General features: G+C 36.4%; 1 protein-coding gene across 6 annotated transcripts in view; it reads left to right on the top strand.

Annotated features, from left to right (window-relative positions):
* Nucleotides 1-12,835, top strand: part of ppp3ca (protein phosphatase 3, catalytic subunit, alpha isozyme) — a 443,488-nt gene that overhangs the window by 359,547 nt on the left and 71,106 nt on the right. For all 6 annotated transcript variants that reach the window (XM_028813465.2, XM_051933907.1, XM_028813466.2 and 3 more), the window contains exons 5-6: nt 928-1,073; nt 9,711-9,850. In XM_028813465.2, coding sequence (XP_028669298.1) covers nt 928-1,073; nt 9,711-9,850 — 286 coding nt within the window. The remainder of the gene's footprint in view (nt 1-927; nt 1,074-9,710; nt 9,851-12,835) is intronic.

The raw sequence follows: 12,835 nt of genomic DNA, 5'->3' as shown, positions 1-12,835 counted from the left end.
TTAGGAGACCCAGGTTCGCTTCCCGGGTCCTCCCTGCGTGGAGTTTGCATGTTCTCCCCGTGTCTCCGTGGGTTTCCTCCGGGTACTCCAGTTTCCTCCCACAGTCCAAAGACATGCAGTTTAGGTGCATTAGTGATTCTAAATTGTGCTTGGTGTGTGTGTGCACGCCTTGCCCAGGGTTTGTTTCCTGCCTTGTGCCCTGGGATTGGCTCCAGTAGACCCCTGTGACCCTGTATTAAGAATAGAGGGGGTTGGATGATGGATGGAAAATGCTTGGGGAAGCATACAGCATTTTCTTCTTGCCTCTCACATTATTCAGCCCTGCACTACACACTATAGAATAACATGTCTGATTCAGATAAGCTCAGCTGGTCATTTCTGTCCAACACAGCTAAGCCTTTGCAGTTGCAGAATGATATCTTTCAACACCGGACCTGTGAAAGTGCTGCTGGGTCCTTCTGTTAGCAATGAAAATTTTAGCACCAGGCAAGATCAAGACTTCAGCATGGCCACAAGCATAATTTCATATGTACAGGCCTATACTGCCACCAAGTGGAATATAATGCTTTGATTTTTTTTTTTATCTGAAAATGCACATAAAGCATTTCATCATTTAGCAAGGAAAGAAAGAAAAAAAATACCTGGTAGCACGTACTGAAGCTATTTCTTTTGCCCAAGGATATTCTGAGTGCATTTCCTTGATCTCTAGGTGTACCTTTCATGTAGAACTATGCTATTTTTTCCCTTGATATCTTTTTGCTTTGGTTTCTGAGCTTCATAAAAAAATAGAAGCATTAGGAAAAAAAGAAGAAAAAATGCCCAGAAAAGTTGCTGTGGGTAAAAAACAGGGAAAAAAAATTAGGGAGGCCCTGTGGGTAATTAAAAAAGATGCCTTGTTTCCTCTGAATTTGTCTTTGCTTTTTTCAGGTAAAATAAAATATTCGGAACAAGTGTATGACTCGTGTATGGACGCCTTTGACTGCCTGCCACTGGCAGCCCTGATGAATCAGCAATTCTTGTGTGTGCATGGAGGATTATCACCAGAAATACACACCTTAGATGACATCAAAAAGGTAAATCTTTTAAAAATTCTAGCTTCCCTGTGTGATATGCCATAGTATCAGTCAAAGAAAGGCACAACTTTCTATCTGTTATTATGTTTATATCAATATTTAATCTAGTCTTGGGAACACCTGATTTGCCTTTGATGCTACTGTGCTGACACCAACTGTCATTTGCTTCTTCTTTGTCTTGGCTCTAGTGCAGTTTAATAAAAACTAATTTTAGAACTGCTTTCAAATAATACTAATAAACAGAATGTACATGTTTTATGAGATGTTTGCTTTAAAATTTTATAACCTTTAAGTGAAAAATGTTGCTTTATAGATGTTAGTGTTGGCTTGACATACATAATGCATTGTTTACAATGTAATTATGGAATAGCCAGTCAGATGTGAGTGACTGTGCAGGGACTTCATTTTGTTCTGTGCATTTGGTATACAGTATGTATGAGCAGTGTTAAAGGAGGCCAACAATATGGATGTGCAGTCTATAATTGGCATTACTGTAGATAATTGAAACATAGAAAAAAAAATTAATTGCATGTATAAATTACAATAAGCTACCCAATGAGCACCACAAACCCCAACTCACCCTAATTGGTCCAAAGTTTGGCTACCCTATCCTACAGCATTTTACACATGCAGACATCTAGTATACTAGCATGCATGTATATATTTTTTTACAACTGGAGCTCAAGCAGGAAACTTACTTAGGAAAACAGAACTGTCAGCCCAGGGTGACCATGCTGTCTGTAACATTGCCTAGGGCTATGCTGATGTCAAAAGAGTGGACTGGAAAAGTACAAAAATAATGGCCAAGAAGCAGACCTCTGATACCTTGCTTGGAATGTAGAAGAGTCAGAGTACCTTCACTCCTGTAAAGACATTAGCAATGTAGTTGTCCACCTGAAGCAGATTTCAAAGATCGTGTTTCACTCCGTAACAAGGAAAGAACTGCTGAGGCTCCCCATGTATAAAAAGTTGTGATTGTTTGGGAAAAGGCAAGACCAAACAGTCCTAAAAGTGGTTTTGAGTGGTGGAGGTTTGACATATTTTGTTTTAGGGCTGTTCTAAAGAGTAGTTGACAGTATAGGAAAGTTATAATATCTTTTATGAACACTAGAATATTAGTTATAATTAAGCTGTAAGCTCACTAAAGCTATATCTTTTTTGTTTTGTCTTTATTTGATTTAGTTTAAAGTTATTGCAGGTGTTTATTTGAATGACCAAAATTTCAGATGCAAATTTTATAGTGAAGATGTAATGACATCAAGCAATGTGTCAGCCCATATGGCTAGCAATAGGCATCACTGTCATCAAAAATATGGTGGTTCCCACGAAAACAGTGTTCAGAATAACAGCACCCATTGAGAAACTCAAAACAAAATGCCAGTGTGATGACATCACAGAAATCTAAATTAATATCAATTTATACATTCAAAAATTATATAAAATGAATCAGGACTTTATTTAATGAGCTCCTGGCGTGATTGATGGTTGTGATGGGAAGCCTATATAGAGATGTTGCAGGAATGAAGCACAATACCACATATGGTCAAGACTGAAAATGAGGGGGGCCAAAGTTATGGGTTCCAAAGGGTCAATCCCTGTCATTACTTCTTTTGTCTCTCCCCAGAAGTAGGAAATCATGAATTGTCACTGTAAGCTCTTGCTGAAGACTCAAAGGGATGTTTAATAATGAGTTACAGTGGTCCCTAAAGCTGAATGCTTGGTTCAGGTGTTGTACAGAAGGGCGCAAATGGTTAGTCTCTGTAAGCAAGGATGCCATATTTTATCCTGACCTTATAAACTGCTTTGGGTAAAGGCATCTCTCATATTTATAATAATAACAATATCAGGGAGCAGTGAAAGTCATGGGGTGGCAAGCCATAGGACACAGTGGCCTAAAGGTGTCAGGGAGAGGGTGCCCTCACCAAAAGTAAAGGACAGCAAAGTGCAGGCTGCAATTCCTTTACCTTAACTATGAAACTTGCACAATATAGCTGAAGGGGCACCTTCAAAGATGAAGCTGGGGTAGGAAATGAGAAGGATGCCAATTTAACACAAGAGAATTGAAAAATAATAAAGACACTACCATTACCTTTCTATAACATCAATATCTAGGTTTTGAAGTGTAGTAGTACTTCCATATGCATCTTGCCAGAACATAGTTTTAAAAGAAAAGAATTATCTGCTGTAGCTGTATAGCTTTGGTAAATAAACTAACCCTATATGACATATCTAGGCCTTATTTGCTAAAAATGAAAACACCCAAAAGTGGATGTGCTGTTACAGGAAGAGAATATTACAGTCGTGTATGATTCGGTCAACCACAGACAAGGTATTGTGTGTTGAGATAGTCCTTTCAGACTGGTAAGGCTACGTGTATGGTAAAGAGCTTTGTGAAGTTTGCATTGCTCGGAACTTCACGAGACACTCGGCCTTCATTGACAGAAATAAAGCAAAGGTTTGCCTACTGTGTTATACCCATAGTTCCAGTGTTGTCCTTGCTTGATCATGAAATCCATATTAACAAAAAGGTTTCAGACAGGCACAGTACAGTTAGATGTATGCAAACATCCTACTGAAGATGCTTCCTCTTTGCTCCTCATTTTGTGTTTTAATTTCTGAAAATACTAATAAAAAAAGTTTATATTGAAAGGAAGGGAAGAGAAATGGCCAGAAGGAATTTCGAACAACATAATGAAGGGACATACTGATGTTTGAAATGAAGGACCAGAGTGAAGATAAAATAGAAATGGGCCTATGAGAAAATCAAAATTGAGACTGGTCAGTTTTTATTTGGGTATAAAACCTGTATTGAAGGTTACTGGCGCTCAAGAAACATTACAAATCATTTGTATGAATTTCAGATTTGCTAGACTCATGGATTTGAGCATCAAGATATTAAAAATAACAAGACATATGACTCTTTTAACACTGAATTTATTTTAGACAAAAATGCCATTTTAAAGCTTATGAAAGCTTCTCAGGCCATGCCTGAAGTGTAAATTTCAAATATATTCCTAAGGTTTGTTTGAATTCTTTTGCCTCTGAGTTACCCTGTGTGCATATATTGTACTTATTTGCATGTAGTCACCTTTAATAAATATTTATTTATATAGTTATTTTTTTATTTATCACTACATTTACCATTTTGTTGCTAATTTTGTATTATGAAAAAAAAGATGTGATTGTTTGAGCGTTATCTTCACAAAAGATGTATGTTTTACTAGATAGGCAGACAGATGGGGAGAGTGGATCACATACATTTTGTCCTAGAATTTTATTTTATGTCTACTGCATTAGTGTGCCGGAACAAAAGTACAAATTTCAGATTTCCAATCATTCATTTTTCAAAAAAACTATACATTACGAAGAAAAGTCTCTATTTCATTAAAGACAATAACTTACTAAGTAATAGCTCACTTTTCTGATAAAAGCATGTTTACTCTATAAGTCTGCAGCCCAGTGCATGACTAAACAAATATAACAAACAGATGCTAATGATCAGTGACATAATGAGTTGGTTTATTCAAACCAATTAACTGAAACACAAATGGGTACAGAAGGAATCAGACAGGGCAAAGAACAATCAAACTAAAAGGCGAAGGTGTGGCCAATGTGTTTAGCCTTCAAATTTCAGTTCTTACATAATACTAAAGGTGTATGTTCTGCGTGCACTGCATACTGTGCTAACAAAGCCACAGCTTGCAACTCTATCTTTAATAAAAAAAAAAAAGTTAAACATTGTGTTATAGGTAATACTTCTTATAATTTAAAACTTTGATAGCATGTTGCTTTTTAGTTTTTCATTTTTTCCATGTTGCTTTCTAGTTTTTCATTTTTTCCATTTTAGATAATTGCTATATAAATAAATGTCAAACATTTAAGGTTGAATGGGACTATATAAAATAGACATCAGCCTTATATGGGATGTCAGTCTATCACAAAGTACATACATGTTGGTTTGCAGTAATTATAATAACTGAAGGGTCTATAAACAGCAGAAATGCTCACATTGATGATAGCAAGTGAAAAATCAACAAAATGTAAACATTTGATGCCACAGAGTGACAGAAAATGCATACCAGGGCTTCAAATAAATCAGAATAGAATATTAAAGAGAGACAAAGTATTATATTCCATACAGATTTGTTATTTCCACCATGGGTTTAGTTGCTTATTGGGATGCCGATATACTGTACATACTGTAGTATTTGTTTAAATTACATTCAGTATTGACACATGAGCCTACTTGTAAATATTGTCAGTTCCACTAATTGATGGACGATCTGCTCTATGCAGCATTGCACTGCAGGTTTAATTTTTCTGGAATCTAATTTCAACCAGATTATTTACTTTTTGGTTTTTGATGCTACTTGGATAGTGACTGACTTGCAGCATCCCTAAAATTTCATTAAGAGGGTTAAGTTAATTTTTTGGATTGTCTAAGAATGTTGCATTGCATAGTTGTAGTCAAAACTGCACTGTACAAAAAGTTAACATTGTTTTCTTTAATCACCAACTCCTTACTTTTTCAGAAACCATATACAGAACATCATCAGTAAGAATGGTTCAAAGTTATATTTTCAGGCATGCGCATTTGGATATGGTAGTTACATATGGGTAGGCAGGTATTCCCGGTATGCCAGTCAAGTAGGATCATTTTTAAGTAAGGCTAGGCTCTGCAATGACAGAATCTGAGGCTCCCTGTCAACAGTTTAACTTGGGCTGCTCAGCAGTATGCTTAGTAACTGATGTTTTTTTTTCTTTTCATTTTTCCATGCATCAATACCAATAAAACACTATGGTGTTATGTTAAGAATTGTGTACTCATGTTTGCATATTGCTAGTGTTCTGTGGGACTTTCATGAAAAAGAATAAAAGTCAAGCTAGATCTACTACTGTAACTGCCTGTTAACTGTTTCACACAGTAATTATAAGCAGAACAAAATTCACAACATAACCAACAATAAAAATATACAGTCACCTTAGCTATGTGAATAAAGAGACTGTGATGTAGATTTTCTCTTGATATGGACAAAAGGCAATGTAATGTGTCTGTACCCAGAATAGTAAAGAGAGTTCTGGTAAATGTCAAATTATAAAGAAACATTGAAACGCCAGCCCTCAAGGGCACTCTTTGACTTTTAGTAGAGTTGTAGGCAATAAAACTTATATATACAGGGTTAGACACTTTTGATTGCTAAGGGTATTGTGGATGAAAAAGCAGCTGATTTTCAGAAAATACTAAAATCGCTTCTCAGTTTATTTCAGACTGAAAAGCTAGAGTCTACATTAAAACTGGAAAAAGTTTTTGAGCAATTTTATTGTCCATAATGTCAATATGAAAGTAGAATTAAAAGACATGGGGTAATACTGTACTACTGTTTATTGCTGGGAACATATCTTCAGTTGTATTGTAAATACTAAGTAATGAAATACTGTATATGAAATTAACAGATCAGTTAATTACCAATTGATATATGAACTCCTGAAGAAGAGAATTATAAACATGCAGTATATAGTTAGCAGAATTAAAATATTTCCTCTTTCTACAGAATGCATGAAAAAGTAGCCCTCATATTGTACACACTGACATGACCTTCATGACAAACCCATCTGTTGTGATAATTTCCATGTTGACTTATGAGGCCTTCTTCCCATTGCATCCCCAATGTCAGTAACTATCTCTGTGGTATGGTCAGAAGGGTTTCTTCAATCCACTACATTAGTAACAGCACCAGTAGTATGTCTCTTTTTTACCAATTTCTGAGCTGTGCTTTCCGCAGGAACTCTCGCCTATGGGATATTGCTTTACAAATCCACCACGTGTCCACTTGAAAGAGCCTTTAAGAACATACAGCTTCATAATCAAAATATGCTAGTCCAATGAATACAGCATGTCTTCTCTCCAGCAAGCACAGGAACTTCCCATTGGACTTACTTGACTACATTCGATGTTGCTAAAACCACGCACCACCTTGTATAACTGCTCGACTCATTTAGCCAACACGAATGTTCCATCTCAGTAATATTTCCTGTATTGATATTTTTTTGGACTGTAAACATACACCACTTCAAAAATTAATTGGATATATTATTCAATAGATTTCCCTTTGGCATAACACTGGAACCTTCTTTGTCCCAACAAAAAATTACATGAGTTGTCCTGGGTTATTTAAGACAATAAAGCTGTACTATCCACACTAACACTGAGTGTTTGGGTTACACATTATTTAATTGAAATGGTACAAATAGATAGATATTATCAGCCTGCAGATGAATGCCAGAGGTATGTGGTACATGAGCTGCATAGGGTATCATCAACAATCTAGTAATAGTTTGAGCTACAGCTTAAAGTGTATAAATTAAATAGTACTGTCATACTTGTCTACAATTACTAAACACATTTTATTTCATTATTATTGATAGCAATGTCCCATCTATCAATTATCTTATGCAGGGTTGTGGGGAAACAAGAGTCTATCCCAGCAAGCACATGCCGTAAAGCAACAACAATCCCTGCATAGGGTGAACACACACAACACACTTATGCCAATTTTGCATCTTTTGACTGTGGGAGGAAACCAGAGCACACAGACGAATCCAATGCAGACAGTGGGTGAACATAAAAACTTCACATAGGGAGAACCCAGGACATGAACTCTGATATCTTTATTGTTAGGCAGCAGCATTAACACTTTATTGGTATGGGTACAATGCAGTTCTTTAAAAAAAAAAAAAAAAAAATACCCACGCAGAACTCTGTTATCAACTGGTGGGCAATCTTTTTGAAAGAGGGGTAAGTGGTATAACTGAGAGAAAAGCCTGATGAAAGTTGTTAGATCAGAACTTCAGGTTCATATGACTAGGAAATGGGGACACAGTTTATAGTACTGTATGTCAGAGGCCTTGAAGAAGTTATTGCTCCCTTTATTCTGCTAATTAGAACAGTATGGTATTGGGTGTCATTATAACAAATTACTCTGATAAGTGACTTAGCTCTGGCAGATAGAGGATTTGTTTTTATTAGAAAGGTGGATCGTGAAAATTCACTTTTATAGCTGTTGAATTAGGCATCTGTGAAGTATATTCTGTTATTTTATTCAAGGTGTTTAATGCAGAAATCAAAATAGATTTTACATTTTTTTCCTCATCATTTGAATATTTTAGTATGTTTTGCCCTTTGTGAACCTCTAGTTAGGACAAAGGGGTCAAGTATGGACCTTTTCGCAAGCGTGGGCTCTAAATTAATATTCCTTACCTTAAGTGTTATCAAAAATGTTGACCTGCTATTATGGGTTTTGTTTTTATTTTGAGAAAATAACAAACTCCTTGTCTCTTTCAGTAAATAAATAAGTGTACTTCAATCTGTAGAGTTAATGATAATGTGTCTGTTTTAGGAGTTGAGGTTACAGTGACTACCCAAGAGGAGAGGAAAGGTTTTAACTATATTTAAAAGAGAACAGTAAAGTAGGTCATATCGATACATTGAGGTAATATTCAACATTGATTTCAAAAAGCTTCTAGTGGAAACTAAAGAGGGCTGGTCAAGTTTGTTTAACTAGGTCATGGATATGAACAATAGCATGTCTGTGGCACAGAAATGTTGTAAAAGAAGAAGCAGTTTAAGTCAGTTTTAGAGGGAGTATGTCAGTGATCTTTATTGGAAAAATAAAAAAATGTTTACGCCTTTCATGGGGTAAAATGAATTATGCCTCAAAGGTGTAAGCCAGTTACATTTTTCTTTTTCTAAAAATTGTCACTTTGAAGGATATTAAAAAAGTTGTTCTTTATCTCCTACACTTGAAATATTTTACTGCCACTTTAAATCCTATATTCTTTTCTGTCCTGTGCTTAACTATAAAACACAACAGAAGCTCTATTTCTCCCAAAATGATTATATTTTTCTCAATTCCAAACTACTTGTTGGGTTTTGCGGGGTTTGTCTTGTTGATTAGATGATTGAATGGTGTGCTAACTAAGGATTAATTATATGTGGTCAAATGGGACTTCCTGGTGTATCTTGAATAGAGGCCTGCATTGGAAGTGACCAGAAGTTTCATGTTAACCTTAAACAGGCCTCTCCACAAGGCATACATCTACTAGAGAACACTGGCTTAGCTGACTGACCAGGCAGAACAAAGTGAGGTTAAGATGAACAAAAGAAATTGTAAGGCTTGATGTGTATTGCTAAAAACACAAGAAACAACAGAAGAATCTCGGCCAGACCACTTTAAACATAGCTACGCCAATCCTTCAAAAAAAGTGTGCTTTTCTTCGTGGGTTATTTGCTGCTATTTGTTTTATATTTTGACTCATTTTTACTCATACTGATCTAATGAAGCTTGACGTGAAATGGAATACAAAATAGTTGAATTCAGCAGGAATTTAAGTTACCAATGTTTTAAAAATTGTGAAAAATCAAGGATAGAAATTAAACTACAGAAAGCTTTGGATAATCTGCTACTCCTAACCTGTCCATCTAGCTGCTGGTATTGTGTATCGCATAGAGGGAGAATGTTGTACATCTGTGGCTTTGATGCCCTGTGTACTTAGTTTGTATTAATAGGACAAGAGTATGCAATCTAAATGTGATCTTCTTGATCAACATCAATGAAGTAACTCTCAATCATTTTATAGTTAGACAGGTTTAAAGAGCCACCAGCGTTTGGGCCCATGTGTGACCTGTTATGGTCAGATCCATTAGAGGACTTTGGAAATGAAAAGACCCAAGAATATTTCAGCCACAACACCGTCAGAGGCTGTTCCTATTTCTACAGGTAAGACCATTGTTTATTAATTTTGTCAATATATTGTTTTGCTGACAAATTTATTAACGGTGCCAAGCTGCTTAGCAGTTTCATATACACTTTGTTTCAGAATCAGAAGTCAAAGATTTGAAGAGGAGAATATCTCATAGATTTTCATTCAAAAAACCCACTATTAGAGTACCGAGTAATTGTTAGAAAGCAAGCATTCAACATTCTGTTGAAGATCTAGGCCCTCTTATGCATGTCATTCTTTTTGCAGAGTTTTCAGATTTTGTTATGTTTATTTATCTGTTTGTGTTACCCCACAGTGTTTTTGGTAGCAAACTTTGCATTATTGACTTGCATTCTGCTTCAGTCCTGTGACCTTGGTAAATGTGATTTTATGTTTTCCCCCTGGCCCACCATAGACTGTGATTATGTAGTTTATGGCCACACATTTTCATCTCCTCAGTAGGGTAAAAGGAAGAAATTTATATTTGTACTAGGGGGTTCCCCCCCGCTTGCTTCACATGCCAACCTCAAGCTACACGCCAGCCACTTCACATCTCTGCTGCTCACGTTGTGAAGAGGGGGGCTGAACGCAACCCAAGGAGACGTGGTCGCTCCTCCGAAACCCCCCCTTAAACGGTGATACAATGGGAAACAAAAACATTTTTTTTTAACCTCCTCTTTGCTCGATCAGCTGCTGGCTTGCGGCTGCATGATCTGCATCTCGCGCGCTGCTTCCAACATTTAAAAGCCTGTACAGCAGCTATCCTACTCTTTGTCTTTTATTTCTGGTCCCGGGCATGGTTAAATCTCTTGGCACAAAGTCTCGTCTCGCGTGACGTGACTTCTTGATATTTTTTAGTTTAGAATTTAAAAATGGAATAAGAATCTGAAAATCTAACAACATCACATTCAAGTTCGATAAATTCTGCAGAAAATGATACCAAACATATATATGTAGGTTTTAAAATAAAGTGACATAAAACGTCACATAAAATCGTTGCACAAAATCGTTGCACTTTTAGGCTTAGGATTTTATATATAGAGAGTAGATTTTTCTTAGCCCAGATGAATCTTGAGAATAGCAGGTGATATTCAAAATTTAACCTTTAGCATATAAAACGTAATTGACAGTGTCCCTTTTTCCATTTGAAAATCAGTGAAATCAGTGGCTTGGTGAAAGAAATGCAAACAACAACTGGATGTTTAAAAGGAAGCAACCTGTGTAGGGCTGGGTTGTCTTATACGCTATCTTGATGAAATGATCAAGATAACTTTATTCCATCAGGCAGTGTTCCAGAATCACAATATCTTCCAAACTCATTTGGCACTTAATATATTTTACTTACATATGCCCAGGGTTAAAAGCCGTGTGGCAGAGCGTAGCCTGCTATTGGAGGAGCTGTCATGTTCACTAGCAGATTGTGAGCCTATGTAAAACAAAGTGGAGGTCTTGTGTTACTCACTTGGTTCTTAGTGGACGCATACATAAAATATGCATAAAGCATTTAGCAGACAAAAGCTCCAGCAGGCTGTTGGCACCAGCATTCCAATAGAAAAAACCAAGGCCCTATAAAGTGCAAATAGCACGGCAAACACAGGTTAGTGTGAAAATCACAGTAAAAATGGAATGCAAGAAGGTAGTTATTTTAGTTGTTTTAATAAACAAATCTGTAATCCAAAAAAAAAAACCAGGAAGATGGTATGAAAACAAAATTCATAAGGGCAGTGACGCAAAATCTAAAAAGCAGACAGAGAGTCATAAACAGTCAATCAGAACAGAAAAAAACATAACATCAAAAGAGTAAATCCACAACAAAAGCATAAGACAAAGGACACGAAAACTCAGAAATCAAATGAACTCTGAATGGTATCTGCCACACTGGTAAGCTAACTCAGTGGTCAAGTGATAAACCCTCACAAATTGCTGTTTTTGTTTACTTTTTCCAACTCACCATGTGATTACTGTAAAATAAACTGCCATAGATAACAGCAGGAAGGGCCGGAGCAAATAGCATACAAAAGGAAGGGCTAGAGGCAGAGGCCTAGCCAAATCCTTACAAATCCTTGTTCTGGCCTAGGCTCCAACTGCGATTGTTCTTTTCAGGTGTTTCTCAGGACGTTTAAAGCACGCATGCTCTCTCCATATATCATACCTCATTCATTTCAAGCTGTGCTTAACTGGTGACAATTATGGTCTAGATATCTAATGATTGAGGCTAGGGAGTTAAACAAAGGAGTAATACCTTTCGACATTGCTCAGAGAATGCAGTGTGGTTTCCATTGTTTGTGCCTCCTTGTCCTTTTTAGTGCTTTGGTATTTCGTTTTTGGGAGTTCTAGCCATGATTATGGGTTATGGTTTTGAATTCGCAGTATTGGATGAATTAATATTTAACGTTTGAAGTTTCTGAAATCACTGATTTATTTTGTTTCATAAGAATAACTAAATATAGTATTCAAGTATTGGTTTTATGATTTGTGAAAGATAAAGTATTTCTGAATCATTATATCCCAGTAGTGTGTAAAGATCTTTAACTTGTTCATAAATAATCCTGCTTTCACTTAACCTTTGTAATGATGTTCATTAATAACTGCATACTATTAGCAGTGGCTGTACTCCAAAGCATGATATGTAGTATCATCACCTAGTTATTATGCTGTCGCTTTAGAATTTTTGTCATTAGAGTTGGGCAGTCATTTAATACAACTTACAGATAGTACAAGTGGAGTTGTGCCTGACACAAAGAAAGCTGTGGGAGGAAGTGGCTGAAGTACAGCAATTTTGTTTGAGACTTTCTTATTACCTTTATTTTTATTCTGCTTTTATGTGTTTTTCTGCATAGTAAAGTTTACTTTTTCTTGAATTCCATTTTTACTTTCCCACATCCACTACAGGGCCTTGAGTTTATTCTAAGATAAAGGCTGGGGATTAAAAATGAGGGCGGCACGGTGGCACAGTGGGTAGCGCTGCTGCCTCACAGTTAGGAGACCCGGGTTTGATTCCC

This window comes from Erpetoichthys calabaricus, chromosome 11 (genome assembly GCF_900747795.2).
Source record: "Erpetoichthys calabaricus chromosome 11, fErpCal1.3, whole genome shotgun sequence".
Classification (NCBI taxonomy): Eukaryota; Metazoa; Chordata; class Cladistia; order Polypteriformes; family Polypteridae; genus Erpetoichthys; species Erpetoichthys calabaricus.
The sequence above is the reverse complement of the archived record's forward strand: the minus strand, read 5'-3'. Positions and strand labels throughout refer to the sequence as shown.